Genomic DNA, 23,545 nt, shown 5'->3' on the forward strand with positions numbered 1-23,545 from the left:
AACAATCTACATATATATATTGTTCAATACACAATGAGAGTTTTAGTGGTTATATATCTATCTATATATATATATGTCACATGTTTTTTTGCTGAATTTGAAAATTAAGGGAGACCATGATAGATCTATTTCGGCCTTATTCTGGCCTCATCAGCTAACCATACCCACTGGGATATATATACATACACATAGTAAAATACATGATGAAGGTTATAGAGGAGATACTGTACTCTAAAGCCCTCATTGTGTATTGGACTAACTAACTAACTAACTAACTAACTAACTAAATAAATAAATAAATAATAAATAAATAAATAAATAAAGATGGACACATACAGCTGTTATCTCACCACCTCTCCTCTCTCCCTTCTCCTCCCGCAAACCAGGAGACCGGAGACCTCTTTCCTATGGTTCACAGCCCCCTTAAAGAGCATCCATTTTATCGTATGGCAGAAGAGTAAATGGAAGATCTTAATTTTGATTTGCATCCTGCTGGTGATCTGGCTGTTCATAGATTTCATCTACGCTGCTCCAGTACGTTTTCTGAGAAAAGAATCTGAAAATGGAACCTTGAAGGGGAATCGAGCACTATAAGTAGTAGAGGTGGAACTATGTCAGTGGAGAGAATGAGGAGGAGAGGGGAGGGAGGGAGGGAGGGAGAGGGAAAGAAAGAGGGATAGAGAAAGAGAGAGAGAAAGAGAATAGAGTTCAGTTTTCACTGGTTTCCTCCATCTTCTAACTTTCCTTACTCAGGGTTATATGGCCATGAAGTTGGTTAACCCAATGAAACTTCAAGTTCCATCTTGGTCCAGACAGTCTCCACAGAATAATATTAACCAAAGCTTTCAAATAACACGGACAACCTCAGAAATAAAGCAGACAATTTCAAATGTGTCATTGCCACCAGGAGCTCCCAAGAAAGGGCCACCTGGAGCTCCCAAGAAAGGGCCACCTGGAGCTCCCAAGAAAGGGCCACCTGGACCTACCAAGAAAAGACCACCTGGAGCTCCCAAGAAAAGACCACCTGGAGCTCCCAAGAAAAGACCACCTGGAGCTCCCAAAAAAGTGCCAACAACCGTTCTCAAGAAAACATCACCAGCAACTCCAAGCAAATTTCCAAGAACCACGCTGAAGAAAGTGCCAACAACATCTCTGAAGAAAGTGCCAACAACAACATTGAAGAAACTACCAACAACAACTCCGAAGAAACTGAAGCCAACAACTCCGAAGAAAGTGTTACCTCCCACCTCGAAGAAGCCATCTCCTAAAAAAACACCAAAAACAACTGTCCCAAGGCCACCACAACCAATTAACAAGAAATTACGGCCAACTTCTTTCAAGAAAAAAACAGGTCCCACAAAAAAAATTCCAACTCCTAAAAAAAGACGGAAAACTCCGAAATCACCCCATAAATAATAGTTATTCTTGAAAAATAAAATAAAATCCTTACAGGATACCACCATCTGCTAAGGCTTTGGTCTGTTATAGTTAAGTGACCACTTTTTGGCCACCCAACAGAAATTCTTGCCCAGTCTATTTGAAATGTCTTGCACCGAAGGGCCGTTCTTTCATCATCCTTGTTGCCCTCAAAGGGTCTTATAAGGAATAGAAACACTCAAGACTTCTATGAATTTGATACCACTTTTCACTTTTGTGATGATGTTCCTCAGAGTTCAAAGCCAACTCCTGAAATTCTTGCAGGGGGAGGAAGAGAGAAGACAGGTGTGGACTTTGGTAGGACTTCAGAAGAAAGTAGCTTTCTGAATGCTGTCCTACTATTTTCCAGTGGTGAAGAAGGTCCATCCTTAAAATCAAATGTAGGTTGGGGGAAGTCAAAAGCCTTGTGAGTTAATAGAACCTTAAATAGCTGAGTTACGCATGATTTCAGCCATCACTTGAGCCAAATCATGCTATGCAAATAAATATGCCATCGATGGTCCTTTGATGATTTGGGTGAGATCGTCCTTTTTTAAAATACATATATATATTAAGAAATTTTTCATGGAGTAGAAAGCAAATCCAAAGAGAAAAAGAAATGGATAACAAGGCAAAGGAAGAAGTGGAAAAATAACAATAAACACATTTAAGAAATATAATTATGTCTGGCTTTTTTTTTAAAACCATTACAATCTTATACAGTAGTCCCTCGCTATATCGCGCTTCACCTACCGCGGCTTCACTTCATCACGGGTTTTCAAGAAATATTTCTTAGGATATATGATAGAGAGAGAGAGATTACGTATACGTATGAGAGAGAAAAAGAATGTTGTTGCTTTATTGTTTTTTATTATTTTTATTAGTTTTAAGTTATATTATATATGTACTACTGTGATATGTATTTTGTAAGAGTGTGGGAAGGGTTTATAAACACTTAAAACAATGAAAACTTACCAAACAATTACAATATAAATACTTAAATAAGTACTATCAGTCGAAAAATTCCACATTGCGGATTTCACCTATCGCGGCTGGGTCTGGAACGTAACACCAGCGATAGGTGAGGTCTTACTGTAGTCTTTCCTCATATTAGGATTTTTGGACAAGCCAAAAAACATTCTTAATGTTCAAATTCATCCATCGTTTATTTCTTCTTTTCAGCAAAAAGTCCACATAAGGTTTACGAACAGTTGTTTGGCTTTCCCTGAACCAAGCTGATCTGAAAATTTGGATACTTTCACAATTAGTTAAATAATCATGAGTCAAAATGAATTAAAAAACGGTTTGGGTTACTATGTGACTTGAAGTCTATAGGTTGTCTGTCACCGTTTTGTATCTACAAACTGAGATCAAACACTAGCCCCCTGTCTGGAATGGTGGAGGGTCTCCACCCTTTTTTTTAAAGTTAATTTTTTAAATTAATTTTTAACAATTTTTATATCACACAACATAAAACAGTGCATAGTGAATTGTGCCCACCACCCAGACACACACACATTCCCCACCACCAAATCGGGGGTGTTTCTTGTATAGTCCACTTGACCCAAGAGCAATATATCTGTTTACATATTATAGAGTGATTCCAATTTATTTCTTGTAGCTTGGTCTCGGATTCTGCTCGTCATATATCGTCTTACCTTGTCCCACCGTCCCATCAGTTGTCTCAACTCAGTTTCATTATCCGAATTGATCCTTTTATCCATAATTTCAAATTGAATATGGTCCACCATGTACCTATACCAATTTTGCATTGTCCATTTCATCGCAGAGGGTCTCCACCCTTGGCAACTTTAAGACTTGTGGAATTTAACTTCCAGAATTCCTAAGCTGGCTGAGGAATTCTGCGATGTTGATGTCCACAAGTCTTAAAGTTGCCAAGATTGGAAAGCCCTGGACTAGGAGACAAATTAGCACATAAAGTTACAAATCATAATTATATAATTTTTACATATTTGGAATTGCTGTAGATTATATTTACAGATAATATTTACTGTAGATTCGATTACCGTTCTCTTTTCACCCACTGGGTCAGCAATATTCTGTTGTGCCACCAGGTTGCAGTATTTCACAAAGTGTCCATGATGGTTGGCCCTCCTGTAAACCAGGGAGGAAATGAACTAATACTGTATTATTTCAAGACTGATGATTTCAACACACTTATAAGAGGTTCCATAGAGGAAAATCCATCAGGGGGAAAAAAACATTCGAGACACTTGGGAAACTATAATAAAAGCCTAAACGAAAATAATTCCACAGGGAAAGAAAATCAAGAAACTGCGGATTAAACCAGATTGTTTGGGCAAAATATAACAGAGTTGGAAGGGACCTTGGAGGTCTTCTAGTCCAACCCCCTACTTAGGCAGGAAACCCTTCACTACTTCAGACAGATGGTTATCCAACATCTTCTTAAAAACTTCCAGTGTTGGAGCAATCCCAACTTCTGGAGGCAACTTCTGTTCCACAGATTAATTGTTCTGTCAGGAAATTCCTCCTTAGTTCTAAATTGCTTCTCTCCTTGTTTAGTTTCCACCCACTGCTTCTTGTTCTACCCTCAGGTGCTTTGGAGAATAGCTTGACTCCTTCTTCTTTGTGGCAACCCTTGGGATATTGGAATGCTGCTATCACGTCTCCCCTGGTCCTTCTTTTCATTAAACTAGCCATGCAACCGTTCTTCATATGATTTAGACTCCAGTCCCCTAATCATCTTTGTGGCTCTTCTCTGCACTCTTTCTAGAGTCTCCACATCCTTTTTGCATCGTGGTGACCAAAACTGAATGCAGGATTCCAAGTGTGGCCTTCCCTAGACCTTGGTAAAAATTTCTCCCAAATTTTGTAACAGCCCATCTCATCCTTGTCTTTCATTATCATTGTTATTCTATCCATTTCTGCACATGCCATTATTATTTTCTATTAACTCGTTGTCGGTCTTTTGACCTCTTCTGACCGCTGTCCTTCCAGGACAATCCCACAGGCTGGCATTACAAAGGCACATGTGACTTTCCCAGACTGTTGCCATGTGCTGCCCATGACGCACATCAAGAGAGGCAGGTGCATGACGCACTCATCTTTTGATGTGGCATTCAGAGCTGGGCTTCTTTTGTGGACGGTGAGCATTTGAGAACCTGGGAGACAGCCAAAAATTTTTGGAGTCCTGCATAGCGCATTCCATTCCTTCCAAGATTTCTTGGACGTGCAAAAGTCCTGGCCCTCTTGCTTTACGGTCATTTTTTGCCATTGAACTCTGTTTCCCTTTTTCTCTTCCTCTCCCCAATTCCTGCCAGGGTCCCTGTATTATTCTGAACATTGGCTCGGGAATAAAATTAAACCTGTCGTTGACAGCAGAAATATTTGCGAGGACAGATCAACTCGCCCGAATGTTCAATCTGTGGTCTCTGCAACTTGGGAACATTTTTTCCCCTCTAATACCTGTATGTCTTATATCAGTTGTTTTTTAAAATACAGTGGTACCTCTACTTACGAACTTAATTCGTTCCGTGACCAGGTTCTTAAGTAGAAAAGTTTGTAAGGAGAAGCACTTTTTCCCATATAAATCAATGTAAAGCAAATAATGAGTACAATTGGGGAAACCACAGGGAGGGTGGAGGCCCTGTTTCCTCGCAGGAGATTCCTAGAGAGGCCCCATGGAGGCTTCGCCCCACCATTTCCAACCCTGTTTCCTCCCAGGAGATTCCTAGAGAGGCCCCACAGAGGCTTCTCCCTGCCTTTTCCGATTACAGTTTTGGAGGCTCGGGTTTGTAAGTGGAAAATGGTTCTTGAGAAAAGGGAAAAAAATCTTGAACACCCAGTTCTTATCTAGAAAAGTTTGTAAGTAGAGGTGTTTGTAGGTAGAGGTACCACTGTAAAGGCATGTTGCCCTCCCTGGCAACCTCTAAGCATCTTTGACTTGGTTCAGAAAGGTTAAACGGAGTCATATCTGGCCCTTGCAAGGGAAGCTAATTACAAGTAGGAACTTGCAAGAATGTTTTATTTTTTGGGGGGGGGAGATAAAGTTCCAAAGAATATAGAGGCCAGTCACTTCCTATTGAATAACTCTTTCTTTGTGGCCAAAGATTACAAACAATGTTTTAATGGCTTCGAACCCCTTTTTATGACCCTGTAAGTGAAAGCAAGGAAAGGATCAGATAATCGAAACAGGGACCATTAGGGAGAAAATACAACTCGGTGGTTCAGCTGGCAGTAAAAAGATCTAATTGGTCACCAATTAATGGTCAACAAAGATAGCAGCAAAAGTTGTAGGCCCTACCAAGGACATGGGAACACAACCAGAAATAAATACCTGTGTGGCTTTTGTGCAGATGGGTCAAGTAAAAGAGCTTCTCATCAGAAGTACAGGAAAAATATGGACACATATTTTTCCTGTCCCTCTTATGAGGAGCTGTTTTAAAACTCAAAGTGAGTTTTTTTGCTGAGTTGTAAATTTTTTACTGGGGTTACAGTATTGTTTTAATTTATATTGAACTTCTTTTTATTGTTAACTATATTTTTATATTTTGTTGTAAGTTGCCCTGAGTCAGCACAGAAGTTGAATGAATGAACAAACAAACAAACATAGTAAAATTGTTATTGTATCCTACTGCACAACTCACAACCTGTTGGGTTACTGTTTCAGGGCTATTTCTTTACCTAAACAGAATGATCATGGTTGGATTAAAAACTCAGTAGAATGACTTCCAACTTCCAGAGTTTCACAATTGAGTTTGCTTTTGGGAAGATGGTAGTGAACATCAAAAATCTCCCCCACTTTCTTCCTCTTTTCTCCCTCCCTCCTTCTTCTCCTTCCTTCCTTCCTTCCCTGCCTCCCTCCCTCTTCCTTCCTTCTTCCTCCCTCCCTCTCTCCTCTTCCTTTCCTTCCTAGCTACTGTAAGATGTATGGGCTCCAGTTCCAATTTCAAAGCTGGCTGGAGAATTCTGGGAACGGAAGTCCACAAACCTGAAATTTGCCAAAGTTGAGAAACGCCATTGCAGACAGTGGGAGCCGAATTCAATTGTGGGTGGAGGGGAACTTTATTATAACTGGCGGAAAACACAATCTCGCCATCTCAATGGGCACAAAATAATAGTGGCTTTTGTTTTCTTTTTAAAAACCCCAATGTTTTAAACAAACACGGTTTCCTGTTCTTTAAAAAGCCACTGATGTGTTGCCAGGAAAATTATGTTGCCCTTTCACTCGCGTTCTTTTCATGTGTTCCACCTTTAGCTGTTAACCTGGATTTTCTGTCCTTGGATCACGGAGCTCAAATTCTCATATTGTCTGCTGATGGGATGAACTGGAATTGTGACAAGAAAGTCAGCAAACTGAAATGGCAACTATCTTTTCTAAGCCAAGAGGGAACAGTTGAAAGAAAAGGCTTGTTCGTGCCAAAGAACATATTGTCCCAGGCTGGACTCCTTCTATGCTACATGAGGGTCATTTTTTATGTTGATCTTCAGGATGCAATGATATTTCATCCTTTCTACTAAGCAAAACCCTGTACTTCCTTTTCAAAATATGTTAATATTTCAAATCTGGCTATTATGCTGAATCAGTAGGAGGCAGCAGAACTTTTATCAATTCAGACCATCTCGGTATTTGACTTCTTCAAAGTTCCTCCAGGCAAAAAATAATAATAAAAAAATTAGACTTACAAATGATTTAGTAACGTGTTATCGCTAATAGGTGAGAAGGTTGTATGAAAGATAGCGTTGCCCTTCAAAAGGTTTTCGTTTGAACTTTGAAAACTGTCAGGGAAAATCGAGCATTGTTTTTATTTTTGGAATTCTAAAATGACAATAAATGACTTGATGGATTAAATAATTTAATATCTGGAGAATTTACACTCATCTTTTTCAAATTCTGCAACTCAATATATGGGCTTTCAATTCCCAGAACTCCCTAACCAGAACTTTAAAGTTGCCAACTTTGAAAAACACTAATCTGCTGTAAATTAAAGTGTTAAACAGTCCAACTGGGTGAAGTGCTTCGGTGGGATGGCAGAATTTTAAAATGCTGCTGTTTTTCTTTTTGTTAGTGACTGAACCATAATTGACTGACAGGCAGACAAAGATCCTAAAAGATCATGATTTGCTGTTATTATTTTGTATGTTTTATTGTAATTTGATTTATTGTGAGGCATCCAGAATCACTGAATTTCAGGTAGCATAATATGTACTAACCTTATAATATTATGTGCTCCACAGCTTCTCCATTTTCCTGTTTATTTCCCCTGTTTTTCCTCTTTTTCTGCAGTTTATTTTTCAGTACTTCAAAACTAATTCTATATTATTTATTTATTTATTTATTAGATTTGTATGCCGCCTCTCTCCATAGACTCGGGGCGGCTAACATTTTATTAACATTTTATGGATATATATTTAATTCCTACAAATGTCACTTATTAATTATTCTATATATTCTATTCTGTTCTAATTATTTCACATTCCATTCTATTCTGTCCTATTTTATTATTTCATATCCTATTCTATTCTAATTATTTCATATTCTATTCTAATTATTGCATATTCCATTCTATTTTATTATTTAATATTCTATTCTAATTATTGCATATTCTATTTTAATTATTTCATATTTTATTCTATTCTGTTCTATTTTATTGTTTCATATTCTATTCTAATTCCATTCTGTTCTATTTTATTATTTCATATTCTAGTCAAATTATTTCATATTCCATTCTACTCTAGCCTGCTGTAAAATTCTATTCTATTCTATTTTCTATTAATTGTTTGATATTCTGTTCTGTCCTAATAGTTATCACTTATCTCTCGATCTCCATCTCTCTATTCCCTCAAAAAGGCCGCCTCACACCGGCAGCTCCTATTGCTTCCATCAACGTCATCGGGCAAAGAATTGCGGCTTTCTCATTGGTCCAGGGGTCCGAGGGCGGGATCTCAAGCAATGATTCCTCCAACAAGGCGCATGTCTACGTCACCGCCCCACCCACACACCCCAGCCTCCCCCCTACACACATTCTCGCCCACAGAAAATGTCCCGAAAAGCTGTGACGTGTCCAGTAAAGAAAGCAATACGCGAGAACTGGAGGGGGGGGGAGGATTCTTCTGCGCAGGCGCCGTCCACCTCTGATGGGCCGAGCTGCGATTGGTCGGTCGGGAAGAGAAATCGAGAGCGAGCTGGCAAGGGAGGTGGTGGAGAGAAGAGGTGAGGCAAAGCGGCGTGGGAGGAGCCACGGCGCCGGCTGACGACCCCGCGGCGAGGCGGTGACGTCGAGGGCCCAGCGCGCATGCGCGCTAGCCCCGCGCGGCTGGCTCTCCTGGCTCCAGCTGAGGCGGCGGCGGCAGCGGCAGCGGCGCTTCACGGTCTCCTGAGCCGCGGCCTGGGTGGGGGAGGTGCCCGGGCCGAAGGGGCAGCGGCAGGTGAGTGACCACGCCCAGGGCTGCGGGGAGGGGTCGCTTTGGGAGACGGCGGTTAGACCCCGTCTTGCCTTCACCCCCTTTCTGGCCTACCTCGCAGTAGTGTTGTTTGATATGACGTCACAAGGCTGCGGGGGGGGTGTTCTCTTTCTCAAAGGGGTTGTGTGAAGAAAAAGGGGGAGGGGGTCGCCCCCTAAATTCCCCCCTCCCACCCCCGCCTGGTAAGGGGAGTATAAATCATAACCAATGCAAATTAAGGAGGCGGGATTCGATCTCAAGATAATTTAGCTGAAATAAATAGCCCCTTTGCAAGTGGGGGGGTCCAAATTTGGGCAGCTATTATTATTATTATTATTTATTAAATTTGTATGCCGCCCCTCTCCATAGACTCGGGGCGGCTCACAACAATAGTGGCAAAACAATATGTAATACAAATCTAATAATTTAAACTAAAAACCCATAATTTAAAAACATGCACACAACACACCATACATAAACAGTATAGGCCTAGGGAAGTTATTTCAGTTCCCCCATGCCTGACGGCAGAGGTGGGTTTTAAGGAGTTTACGAAAGGCAAGGAGGGTAGGGGCAATTCTAATCTCAGGGGAGAGCTGGTTCCAGAGGGTCAGGGCCGCCACAGAGAAGGCTCTTCCCCTGGGACCCGCCAGACGACATTCGGGGTTGTCCAAACGTGGCAGATCTTAGGCTTTAACAAGGGACCTTGGAAGTCATCTAGTCCAACCCCACTTTGCCGAAGCAGGAGCCCCCTACCCTCATTTTTGATAAGATGGCAGTCCAATTTCTCTTCTTGGAAGCATCCAGGGATGAAGAAGCTCCCATGACTTCTAAAAGCAAGTGATTCCATTGAATATGGAGTAACAGAGTTGGAAGGGACCTTATTTATTTATTTATTTTATTTATTTATTAGATTTGTATGCCGCCCCTCTCCGTAGACTCGGGGCGGCTCACAACACAATAAAACAGTTCATGACAAATCTAATAATTTACAATTTAAAATATTTTAAAAACCCCATTATTAAAAAGACATACCTACAAACATACCATACATAAATTATATAGGCCCGGGGGAAATATCTCAGTTCCCCCATGCCTGACGACAAAGGTGGGTTTTGAGAAGTTTACGAAAGGCAAGGAGGGTAGGGGCAGTTCTGATCTCTGGGGGGAGCTGGTTCCAGAGAGTCGGGGCCGCCATAGAGAAGGCTCTTCCCCTTGGAGATCATCTAGTCCAGGGGCAGCAGTAAAGATGGCTCTTCCATGACATGTGGACTTCAGCTCCCAGAATTCCTGAGCTAGCATCATTGGCTCAGGAATTCTGGGAGTTGAAGTCCACAAGTCATAGAAGAGCCAACTTTGCCTATCCCTGATCTAGTCCAACCCCCTTTGCCCAAGCAGGAGGCCCCTACCCGCATATTTGACAAGATAGTCCAATCATTTCTTGGAAGTTTCCAGGGATGACGTTCCCATGGCTTCTGAAGGCAAGTTGTTCCATTGAATATAGAATGATAGAATTGCAAGGGACCTTGGAGGTCATCTAGTCCAAACCTCCACCCAAGCAGGAGACCCATCACCCTACACCAGTGGTTCTCAACCTTTCTAACGTGGCATACAAATCCAATATATTATTATTATTATTATTATTATTATTATTATTAATAATAATAATAATACATTTCCTCATCTTGTGATGACCCCCAACTATAAGTTTAGCGCCAATTCTTCCAACAGATCTTTAAGCTGATTGGCAAGAGGTCAGAGGGAAACCCACCCACCCCATAAACGCCTGATTAGTTGGATTGTAAACATATGTTCCGAGATGCCAGAATAGAAGCTTTAGTTGCTAACACCATTGGAAATTTGTTTTTTCCCATGGTCTTAGGCGACCCCTGTGAAATGGTCGTTCAACCCCCAAAGGGGTCCCGACCCAAAGGTTGAGAACCACTGCCCTACACCATTTCTGACAGTCTGTTCTTGAAAGCCTCCAGTGGTGAAGCTCCCACCACTTCTGAAGGCAACTTCTGTTCCATGGGTTGGTTGCTCTCACTGTCAGAAAATTGTTTCTAGGTTGAATCTCTCCTTGATCAGTTTCCCTCCATTATTCCTTGTCTGGCCTTTGGATGTTTTGGAAAATAGCTTGACTCCTTTCTCTCTGCCAAGACTTCAACTCCCAGAATTCCCCACACAGCTCCTGGGATTCATAATCTAACTCAGGGATGTCCAAAGGTGGCAGCTTTAAGACTTGTGGACTTCAACTCCCTGAATTCCCCTGCTAGGTATGCTGGCTGGGGAATTCTAGGAGGTGAAGTCCACAAGTTGTCATGGTTGGACACATATACACACACACATGTTCTAGAGCAGTGTTTCCCAAACTTTTGACATGCGTATCCCTTCTATAATTTTCGTAATGCTTAGTACCCCTCATCAAAAAAAAATGGATGTATTTTAATAACAATCAAAATATATTTTTTTCTTTTTTGGGTACATACATAAAATGATAATAAATGAAAAATAAAATTGTTCATAATAAAATATAAATAAAAATTATATTATAAATAACATTAATTTGGATCAATGAGAAGGATGAAATTGTTTGTGCTGGGTTGACAGATCATCATAATTTGGTTCCCTGGTTGTTAATTTTAATCTGAGATGCGGTTCCACGTCCAATTGTTCCTTTTTTTCGAATTAATGTCTACAAATGCTGAAAAAGCAACTTCACATAAATATGAAGCTGGAAAAGACAAGATGTATTTCAGAACTTTTTCTGAACACGTACCCCCAGCAAACTCTTCCCATACCCCTGTGGGTACCACACTTTGGGAAACACATAGAAACATAGAAGTCTGACGGCAGAAAAAGACCTCGTGGTCCATCTAGTCTGCCCTTATACTATTTCCTGTATTTTATCTTAGGATGGATATATGTTTATCCCAGGCATGTTTAAATTCAGTTACTGTGGATTTATCTACCACGTCTGCTGGAAGTTTGTTCCAAGGATCTACTACTCTTTCAGTCAAATAACATTTTCTCATGTTGCTTTTGATCTTTCCCCCAACTAACTTCAGATTGTGTCCCCTTGTTCTTGTGTTCACTTTCCTATTAAAAACACTTCCCTCCTGGACCTTATTTAACCCTTAAATGTTTCAATCATGTCCCCCCTTTTCCTTCTGTCCTCCAGACTACAGATTGAGTTCATGAAGTCTTTCCTGATACGTTTTATGCTTAAGACCTTCCACGGCTCTAGAGCAATGTTTTTCAACCTGGGCCAATTTAAGAGGGGTGGACTTTAATTGTCAGAACTTCCCCAACCACACAATGGGAACCATGCTGGCTGTCCACATTCCGACTGAGGAACCCAAGCAAAGCAGGCACGAGCGAGACGTTCCAAGCTCCGAATGCAAAACTTTATTGAGTGCATCATTTCAGCACTCATCATGAGGGCAAACCTCATCTAACTAATTCCCGCACATAATTCAGTTATAAAATCCTCCCAGGTGACTTTGTCAAATTGAATCTCTTGGTATTTTTGTGAGGAAAAAAAACGCGTTAGCTCTGGCAAACACCTGTGGAAGTGTCCTTGGCTCTAACAGCTGTGTTCTTGATGTCTGGAGCCTACATACTATTTCCCACCCACCCAGTTTGTTAGGCAAGCTGGGAAGCGATAATGGTTGCAACAGCAAAACGGGCTTCGAATCTTGATGCTGGCTGGGGAATTCTGGGAGTTGAAAACCCTATAATTTAAAAATTGCCCTGTTTGAAAGCCACTTGTGTGGAGTAGAGGTTTTCAAACATGTTGCCCTCAGAATCCTTTAGAATAGAATAGATAGAATAGAATTTTTTATTGGCCAAGTGTGATTGGACACACAAGGAATTTGTCTTGGTGCATATGCTCTCAGCGTACATAAAATAAAATATACATTTGTCAAGAATCATGGGGTACGACACTTAATGATTGTCATAGGGGTCAAATAAGCAATGGAGAAGCAATATTAATAAAAATCTTAGGATATAAGCAACAAGTTACAGTCATACAGCCAACATGGGAGGAAGTGGGTGAAAGGAATGATGAGAAAAACTAGTAGAATAGAAGTGCAGATTTAGTAGAAAGTCTGACAATGTTGAGGGAATTATTTGTTTAGCAGAGTGATGGCGTTTGGAAAAAACTGTTCTTGTGTCTAGTTGTCTAGGTGTGCAATGCTCTGTAGCGACGTTTTGAGGGTAGGAGTTGAAACAATTTGTGTCCAGGATGTGAGGGGTCAGTAAATATCTTCCCCGCCCTCTTTTTGACTCGTGCAGTATACAGGTCCTCAATTCTTAAAAATGACTAAAGATCCCTTTGGTTTATCTGGGTTGCAGCTATTGATATTTCCTGCACTAGAAATTAAATTGGAGATGTTTTTAAACAATTATTTGACTTTGCAGACCCACAGAGACAGTCCCAGGAACCTCCACTGGTCCCCAAAGCAAACTTTTTAATAACAGCAGCTCTAGAATAATGATTCTGAACCTTGGCAATTTTAAGATGCATGACTTAAGCTGCCAAAATTTCCGCAGCAATGTCCCCGACAAATGCTGATTTAGGAAACCTGGGATTTTAAACCCGCCTTTAAAACATGCTGATTTAGAGAATTTGGGGAGTTTGGGATATCTTCAAGTTGCTGAAATTGAAACTTACTTAGAGTAGTTTTAATGTTCAAAGGAGGGAGCATATTTATTTATTCAGTTTCTATCACCACCCATCTCATTCAATGACTCTGGCTGGCTTACAGTTAAACTGTAGTTAAAATGTAAAAAAATCATTTGAAAGCAAAAAAAATCATAAAAAACTAAATAAAAATATATTCTAAATGAGGCCCAAACCAAGCAACATAAGCAATCTGGGCTAAAATCTGGGCATAACAGGTTATAAGCCTCCCTAAGAAGAAAGGGGGCATTAAAAAAATCAAATAAATTAGGTTAGTTGGGGGAAAGCAATATGAGAAAATATTATTTTACTGAAAGAGTAGTAGATGCTTTGAACAAACTTCCAGCAGACGTCGTTGGTCAATCCACAGTAACTGAATTTAAACATGCCTGGGATAAACATAGATCCATCCTAAAATAAAATACAGGAAATTGTATAAGGGCAGACTAGATGGACCATGAGGTCTTTTTCTACCATCAATCTTCTATGTTTCTATGTTTCATATACTGTATATGCATGTCTTTCTTTCTTCTTTCTTTCTTTCTTTCTTTCTTTCTTTAGTTCTTTCTTTCTTCAGTTCTTTCTTTAGTTCTTTCTTTCTTTAGTTCTTTCTTTCTTTCTTTAGTTCTTTCTTTCTTTCTTTAGTTCTTTCTTTCTTTCTTTCTTTCTTTAGTTCTTTCTTTCTTTAGTTCTTTCTTTCTTTCTTTAGTTCTTTCTTTCTTTCTTTCTTTAGTTCTTTCTTTAGTTCTTTCTTTCTTTCTTTAGTTCTTTCTTTCTTTCTTTAGTTCTTTCTTTAGTTCTTTCTTTCTTTCTTTCTTTAGTTCTTTCTTTCTTTAGTTCTTTCTTTCTTTCTTTAGTTCTTTCTTTTTTTCTTTCTTTCTTTCTTTCTTTCTTTCTTTCTTTCTTTCTTTCTTTCTTTCTTTCTTTCTTTCTTTCTTTCTTTCTTCCCTGTTCTCTGATTTCAGGAATATCTGTCCAATAATGGCTCTTGGGAAATTCAGAACCTTGCATGTACTTTTGGAGTATTTTAATTGGATAGCTCGATTAGCAATTTATGGGATTTGGTCAGACATGATTACAGAGGCTTTTTGTTAGCAATGCTTTTACGATGGTAAAAATCTAATTGGAATACTTTTAATAAGCCTAATGGTATCTTATCAGTAGCGGTAATAATCACCTGGCTAATCAGGCGGATGAAGGGTGACATACATGCTGTAGTTCAGCATTCTCTATCTGGCATTCTTCAAATATTTGTAGATTGTGACATCTCTGTCATCCTCAGCAAGCAGGGCCATTGGCCACTGATGATAGGCAGGAATGAAAGGAATTGTAGCTCAGCTACAGGTGCATGAAGACTGACACAAACTGATAGGGATCTATGGGTTTGATGCTGCAGAGAAGTAATGTACCATATTATATAATATATGTACTATTTATATTTCCCCCCTGCTCTTGGTCATCCTCTTCTCTTTCCCTTCCGCCTTTCCTAACATCAGCCTTCTCTGGAGAAATGGGTCTTGGCGTAATGTGGCGACAGTGGGATAAAATTAGCTTTTGTCATTGGTGTTTTTGAATGAAAATTTGGGATTTATTTGTGCAATGATCATTGCTTCCCCCCCCCCCCCCCAATATAGCATAAGAGAAGCTCAAAAAGTCAGAGACTCCTTACTGTATGGAGATACTGTTAATCAGGGGCCCCCAAACTTGGTAACTTTAAGGCTTGTGGACTTCCACTCCCAGAATTCTGGGAATTGAAGTCCACAAGTCTTAAAGTTTTATTTATTTATATTTATTTATTTTATTTATTAGATTTGTATGCCCCCCCTTTCCGTAGACTCGGGGCGGCTCACAACATAATAAAACAATTCATAACAAATCTAATAATTTAAAATTTAAAATTTAAAGTAGTTAAGAAAACCCCATTTTTAAGCAGACATATCTACAAACATACCATACATAAATTATATAGGCCCGGGGGAGATATCTCAATTCCCCCATGCCTGACGACAAAGGTGGGTTTTGAGGAGTTTACGAAAGGCAAAGAGGGTAGGGGCAGTTCTAATCTCTGGGGGGAGCTGGTTCCAGAGAGTCGGGGCCGCCACAGAGAAGGCTCTTCCCCTGGGGCCCGCTAAACGACATTGTTTAGTTGACGGGACCCGGAGAAGGCCAATTCTGTGGGACCTAACTGGTCGCTGGGATTCGTGCGGCAGAAGGCGGTCCCTGAGATAATCTGGTCCGGTGCCATGAAGGGCTTTATAGGTCATAACCAACACTTTGAATTGTGACCGGAAACTGATCGGCAACCAATGCAGACTGCTTCATTGCTTTCCCCCCCTAATATAGCATAAGAGAAGCTCAAAAAGTCAGAGTCTCCTTACTGTATGGAGATACTGTTAATCAGGGGTCCCCAAACTTGGCAACTTTAAGCCTTGTGGACTTCAACTCCCAGAATTCTGGGAATTGAAGTCCACAAGTCTTAAAGTTGCCAAGTGTGCTGATAACAACGGCAATTTCAGAGGACCTGTGAAAACCTTACAATGATTGAAAACCTGCTGTTCAGCCTGCCTCAAAGGGCTTCAGGTCATTTAAATTCTGATGACTTTAAATTGCGTCCAGTGTGACTAAAAATAACAAATTCCACATTATGTCAATCCAGGAAATCACCTTAGACGCCAGGTTTGAAGTACACGCTGAAATATATGACCCATTCCAGAGGGATATTACAGATTATTTAACCATATTCCCTGTGCCCATCTCTCAAAATCAGCCAGAAACAGCACCTCGGCCTTTGAAAAGAATATTCACAATGCTCACAATGTATTTATGCAAGCTGTAGGATTGAGTAGGATTATACTTTCAGAAAACAACATTGAATGGAAGCCTTCAGTGAGGGTTTTTTCGGTTGTTCAGCAGTGTGGTTTAGCTATACAGAAAACAATAATTAGGTGTGCCCGCACTATTTAGACAACTGGGGAGTGGGGGGTTTTTCTTGAAATCTTTTGAGCTCCAAAAAATATCAGTTAAGTATTTCAAAATATTAGCTACTTTTATCAAAAGTGCTTGCAAGAGGACACAGATATTAGAACGTAGAATAACAGGATTGGAAGGGACCTTGGAGGTCTTCTAGCCCAGTCTCTTGCTCAAGCAGGAGATTCACCCTACATACCAATTTTGGACAAATGACTGTCCATTCTTTTCTGGGAAACTTCCCACAATGCAGCACCAACAACTTTTGGAGACAGTTCCACTGATTAACGGTTATCACGGGCAGGAAATTTCTCCTTAGTTATAGATTGAAACTGCCTTTTATGATCTTCTTGTCTTGCCCTCTGGTGCTTTAGAGATACTTATACAGTACTTACTTTTTTTTAAATAGAAATTTTTATTTACAAATATAAATACAAAAACCAATACAAAGACAATACTCACGCAAAAAAAAGGACAATACAACGATTGAAATACACATACCGTAATAAAATATGGGGGAGTGCACAGCAAGTCTGTATGTATATTCTCTTTAGCCAGGTTTTAGCTAACTTTAAAATTCTATATAACTTGTAAAATTTACAAAAAATATAAAAAAGTACTTATACTTATTTTTATTTGTTAAATGTGTTTGCCACCTTTCTCACCCTTGGTCGACTTTAGGCAGCTGACAGCAATAAAAAGAAAAGAGTGTGAACAAAACAGAAGTAAAATAGTGGAACTATAAAATAAAGAGTGGAAAAGCACAGAAGAAGAATACACACTTGTAGTTACTTTCAGTTATATATTTATATTTATTTATAGTAGATAGGACGGTATCTAGAGGTTGCCCTCGACTTACAACAGTGGGTTTACCAACAGCACTGATCGTTTTTCTCACTTAATGAGTTGCGGCATCTCCATGGACAGTTGATCAAAATTAAGACGCTTGGCAAGTGGTCCCAAGATCACATGATCAATTTTTATGACCGCCTGGCAAGCAGAGTCAATGGGGAATACATTGATATTCGCATAGTAGTTTTTTTTTAAAATGTATCTAAAACAAGCAGTAGGTTGTTGCATCCGATGCCTTACATATTTGTGGCTTATTAAATTACAGCTGAGTTAATGCAGTTATCTTCACATATAAATTATAGCTTCCACAGGACAATAGATAGTTCATAGTATATGCTAAACCAAGAGCAAATTAAGCACAATTATTTCGTAGCCTGACATAGGAACCAAGTCAGTGAATATTCCAGTCATTGTTTATTTTGAGTCAGAGGGGAGGTTGCTTTAGCTTCCTTGCTTTTTGAAAATGTCCTTTACCTGTAAATAATGTTGTTTTAAGTAGACACAATGTACTCTCTCTCTCTGTCTCTTTTTTACTGTCCTCGCCTCTCATTATATAAGTCATCCAGAATTGGGTGGCCTCTAAATTCGATGTATTATGTAAGTAAATACACAGATTATCTAGGGCCTTGGTTGTGTCAAATTTAACAGATTGCTTTAAAAAAAGCTATTTTGATTTTAGTTTTAGTCACTTACAATAATCTCTGCCGGAGGGAAGGCCCAGGTCTCTTGGGAACTGCAGACTCCCAACTATTTATGCAGTGGAAATATTTTATAGGCTGAGCTTGTAGCAACTTGTTCCTAAGTTTGCAGAATTGGTTTTGGACTGGAGTCTTAATTACAGGAGAACTAGAGGGTATATGCTACTTGTGCTATTGCAAAACAGAACTTCAGTTTTCTCTCTACTGTATTTGACTTTCTAAGAAGCAAATAAGAGAAGCTACAGCTTGCCCAGTTTCTGTTAGTTGGGGAAGTTGGGTTCGTTTTGAGAAAGTGTTCATGTTTTTCACGGAACATTAACATTTTTAATGGGAAGTTTTGTATTTATGAAAACATTTTCCCGTAATAGGGTTTCTTCTGCAAGTTAGCTACGATATACAATTTTAGGAGAGGAACAAATTAACTGATACTTAACATACATCGAATACATGCATCTTAAATAATGTCCTGCATGGATTTTCTGCAAAAATGCATAAGAGCTCTATATTATGTAAAGGGTTTATTTGTGGCAGGAGGATTGCAGGCTGTTGAGTTAAATGGATTTGGGGCCAAAACAGAATTATTGGATCAAAGGGGCAGAGAAAAAGAACTCACAATTTTGTTTCCTATAATGACTACCTAGTTCTGAGAATAACACACTGTACTTTTCTCCCCCTCAGTGTGTGTGTGTGTGTGCATATTTGGATATTACTTCAGTACTGCTGAAGACACATAATTGAGAAATAACAAGTAATGTTTGCTTTTTGTGGAGTAATGAATTTTGGACCTTGACGTATTCTAGAAGTGCCAATTTTGCCAATTTCCTCTGATCAATGAAGCAACTTGCATTTAAAGTGCAATTGGAAACTGTGGCAGGGAATATATTCCCCCCAACTGGATCTGGATACTTGGGAAAAGAGAGTTTTTTCCAGACTGCAGTTATTATAACGGATAAATAAAACGGGTAGCGATTTCTGACAGTCTCAAAATGGGTGAGCAGTGTGGTCGGGCGGTAGGAAAAGCAAGTAGGATGCTTGGCTGCATAGCTAGAGGTATAACAAGCAGGAAGAAGGAGATTGTGATCCCCTTATATAGAGCGCTGGTGAGACCACATTTGGAATAATACTGTGTCCAGTTCTGGAGACCTCACCTACAAAAAGATATTGACAAAATTGACGGGCTACAAGAATGGTGGAAGGTCTTAAGCATAAAACGTATCAGGAAAGACTTCATGAACTCAATCTGTATAGTCTGGAGGACAGAAGGGAAAGGGGGGACATGATCGAAACATTTAAATATATTAAAGGGTTAAATAAGGTCCAGGAGGGAAGTGTTTTTAATAGGAAAGTGAACACAAGAACAAGGGGACACAATCTGAAGTTAGTTGGGGGAAAGATCAAAAGCAACGTGAGAAAATATTATTTTACTGAAAGAGTAGTGGATGCTTGGAACAAACTTCCAGCAGACGTGGTTGGTAAATCCACAGTAACTGAACTTAAACATGCCTGGGATAAACATATATCCATTGTAAGATGAAATACAGGAAATAGTATAAGGGCAGACTAGATGGACCATGAGGTCTTTTTCTGCCGTCAGTCTTCTATGTTTCTATAACGGATATCAGTAAATTTATTTTATTTATTTATTTATTAGATTTCTATGCCGCCCTTCTCAAAGCTCAAAGCTTAGTTCAACCCCCCATTGAACTAAGTTGAACGTTTTCCTTAGACACTGGCTTTAAAAAAAATAGCATTAACTTCATTATCCAGATGTCAAGAAGTAAATCTTAAAAGAATGATACTACAGTATATATGAGAACTAACCAAAATGATGTAAAAGAACATGATTCTCTTGAACAGTTGAGAATTTACCAGAGCAGGAGGAAGAGAAAGCCAACAAATCCCATATTTAGGGTAGGTATTTTAGTATCAATTAGTCTACATAATGTAAATCAGTGTTTTTCAAACTTCAACTTTTAAGATGTGTGAATTTCAATTCCCAAAATGTCTAGCTGGGAAGTTGAAGTCCACACATCTTAAAATTGCCAAGTTTGATCCCCCACCCCACATACACACATTTTAGATATTTTGATTTACAGTAATAATTTTCTTCCCATTCAAAGGACTCTTCAGCCTGGAAAGAGACAATGTCCAGAATTCCTCATCCTGGCTAGAGAATTTGGGAAGCTGAAATCCTAAATTTGTTGAGAAACATTGCCTTAGAGCAGGGGAAGGCAAAGATGGCTCTTCTATGACATGTGGACTTCAACTCCTAGAATTCCTGAGCTAGCATGATTGGCTCAGGAATTCTGGGAGTTGAAGTCCACAAATCATAGAACAGCCAGCTTTGCCTACCCCTGCCTTAGAGCAAGGGGCCTCCCCCTCTCTCCCCAGCGACTAACCGTCCTTCTGTCGACTGTAGATTCTCCATAAACTGGACACAAACGTTTGGGAATGTTCCCAACAGTTTCTTTCTCCACAGTGAGAAGTTCAATGACGACTCGCTGCTTGTAACCTACATCACTTACAGACGCCATTTCGAAACACTGCTGCAGCTACGCTATCTATCTGAAGAAATACAAAATTTACACACACACTTCTAACAATTCAAATAATGTATATCTAAAGCTTTGCATTCGTACCATGACTTCGTACCATTACTGTAGGCGGAGAATTGTACGAGTAGTAAATGTGGTGCATTACTACTCGTACAATTCCCACAAATTGGCTGCAGAAGTTGGGAGTTGCATCCAAATACATTTTGAGAGGATCGGATTAAATATCTTTTACTCTTGCCCTTGGGACTATAATAATCAACTGTCTTGTGATTAACATTAATCTGGTTTTATTTTATTTATTTATTTATTTGTCCAATACACAATACATATTGAAGAGAATAGACATGTAATAATATATATAAAGAAAAGGACAGAAGAAAAGATATCAAAATAGGGGAGAAGATATATGAAAGGAAGAAAAGATATATGAGATAACATAGAAACATAGAAACATAGAAGACTGACGGCAGAAAAAGACCTCATGGTCCATCTAGTCTGCCCTTATACTATTTCCTGTATTTTATCTTACAATGGATATATGTTTATCCCAGGCATGTTTCAATTCAGTTACTGTGGATTTACCAACCACGTCTGCTGGAAGTTTGTTCCAAGGATCTACTACTCTTTCAGTAAAATAATATTTCCTCATGTTGCTTTTGATCTTTCCCCCAATTAACTTCAGATTGTGTCCCCTTGTTCTTGTGTTCACTTTCCTATTAAAAACACTTCCCTCCTGAACCTTATTTAACCCTTTAATATATTTAAATGTTTCGATCATGTCCCCCCTTTTCCTTCTGTCCTCCAGACTCTACAGATTGAGTTCATGAAGTCTTTCCTGATACGGTTTATGCTTAAGACCTTCCACCATTCTTGTAGCCCGTCTTTGGACCCATTCAATTTTGTCAATATCTTTTTGTAGGTGAGGTCTCCAGAACTGAACACAGTACTCCAAATGTGGTCTCACCAGCGCTCTATATAAGGGGAATAAGATAAAGGAGAGACAATTGGACAGGGGACGGAAGGCACACTGGTGCACTTATGCACGCCCCTTACTGACCTCTTAGGAACCTGGAGAGGTCAATCGTGGATAGTCTAAGGGAACAATGTTGGGGGTTAGGGGTTGACAGTACTGAGTGCGGTAATGAGGATTGTTCTAGCTTGCATCAGATGGGCATTTTTTAGCCTTGTGGAGAAAGAGGTATGCTGTCCCTCATTGCCAGCTCTTGGGTTAGTTGAGGCCTGGCCAGGCCGTCGGTTGTCATGATTCCGGCGTATTTGTATATGGGAAAAAACACGTCCCTCACCCTGAGCCTGTACTCTGGAATCTCTTGGAACACCGTGTAGGGATTACACGTGGTTGCAAATATCTGGCTGCTGTTCCGTTCCAGCTGTGATGCAAGGCTATAAGCTATTGCAGTTCAGACCTCGCCAGAGGCTGCCTGGAGGGGAGTCGCTCTCCAGAGACACTTCCCTGACTGTCAGCCGAAACGCTTTGGACGGTAGCTATGGCTCTGTATTCCGTTCCCGTGTGATTCCTCTTTACCCTGTGTTTGCTGTGAGTAAAATGCAGAGTTTTCTATAAAGTGGGATCATATTTTTTTTTACCCCCTCGGGAGTGAAGTGCTTCATGGATTGCCCAGGGTCAGCCAGGTGTGGCTCTTTCAGCCCTCCGCTGCGGCTACCTGTGGCCAGTCGGCTCCATAATTGATAGGGCTTTCGGTTAGGACAGGTAGAGGAAAAAGGACATCATGCTAGGAAGAGACTCTATGGTGGGAGAGCCAGACTTCCAGTCGGCAGAGGAAAAAGGATGCTGTGCTAGGAAGAGACTCTATGGTGGGGGAGCCAGGCTTCCAGTCGGCAAAGAGAAAAGGACATTGCTAGGAAGAGACTCTATGGTGGGGGAGCCAGACTTCCAGTCCGCAGAAGAAAAAGGACATTGTGCTAGGAAGAGACTCTATGGTGGGGGACCCAGACCTGGTCGGCTTCAGAATCAAATGGGAAGCTTCGGGGTAGGACCTTTGTGGCTTGTTGAGTATTTAAGGTACTTCCTGACCCCTGGATTAAACTGTACTTTTACATTACATTCAGCAATGTCTAGCAATATTTTAAAGGGGGATTTCCCAGTCCATTTGGGTTGTGCACTTTTTCTTGTTTTTATTTTATTTAGCTGTGCCATGTACACCTTTCCTGTTTTTTATTTATTATTAGAGTTGGAAGGGACATTGAAGGTCATCTAGTCCAGCCCCGTGTTGGTGCAGGAGACTTTACATCAGGTTTATTAGCCTCCTTCCTCAGGGCAGAAGAAGAAAAAAGGGGGAATAGCACCTTTGAAAATGCCTGGTTTATGACAACATCTGTATATTTGGTGGCATGTAGTGCTAGTGTTTTCAATGTAGTTGTAATAACAACAACAACAGAGTTGGAAGGGACCTTGGAGGACTTCTAGTCCAATCCCCTGCTTAGGCAAGAAACCCTACACTACTTCAGACAGATGGTTATCCAACATCTGCTTAAAAACTTCCAGCGTTGGGGAATTCACAACTCCTGGAGGCAACTTCTGTTCCACTGATTAATTGTTCTAACTGTCAGGATTTTTCTCCTTAGTTCTAAGTTGCTTCTCTCCTTGTTTAGTTTCCACCCATTGCTTCTTGTTCTACCCTCAGGTGCTTTGGAGAATAGGTTGACTCCTTCTTTGTGGCAACCCCTGAGATATGTATTCTGGTGGCTTAGAAGACAGATCCCTTAAACCTCTTTTCTCCGGATTGGTTCCCTCTCTAATCCGATCCAGAGTCCTCTTCTGAGATTAGCAGGAAAAGGTCTCCATGCAAGGCATCATTGCATCAATGGGCCTCCAACCTTGATGACTTTAAGCCTGGTGGACTTCAACTCCCAGAATACCCCAGCCAGCAAAGGTGAAGTCCACTGGGCTTAAATTTGCCAAGGTTGGA

General features: G+C 40.1%; 2 protein-coding genes across 2 annotated transcripts in view; both read left to right on the plus strand.

Annotated features, from left to right (window-relative positions):
* FER1L5 (fer-1 like family member 5) overlaps positions 1-2,091 on the plus strand; it is an 85,863-nt gene extending 83,772 nt beyond the window's left edge. The window contains exons 50-51 of the mRNA XM_070765618.1: positions 387-534; positions 754-2,091. Of these exons, the coding sequence (XP_070621719.1) occupies positions 387-534; positions 754-1,416 (811 nt within the window). The 3' untranslated portion in view covers positions 1,417-2,091. The remainder of the gene's footprint in view (positions 1-386; positions 535-753) is intronic.
* A 6,461-nt stretch (positions 2,092-8,552) lies between these two features.
* The window catches only part of GPAT4 (glycerol-3-phosphate acyltransferase 4), a 31,750-nt gene continuing 16,757 nt past the window's right edge, over positions 8,553-23,545 (plus strand). The window contains exon 1 of the mRNA XM_070765487.1: positions 8,553-8,826. The gene's annotated coding sequence lies outside the window, so the exon portion shown is untranslated. The remainder of the gene's footprint in view (positions 8,827-23,545) is intronic.

This window comes from Erythrolamprus reginae, chromosome 12, assembly GCF_031021105.1.
Source record: "Erythrolamprus reginae isolate rEryReg1 chromosome 12, rEryReg1.hap1, whole genome shotgun sequence".
NCBI lineage: Eukaryota > Metazoa > Chordata > Lepidosauria > Squamata > Dipsadidae > Erythrolamprus > Erythrolamprus reginae.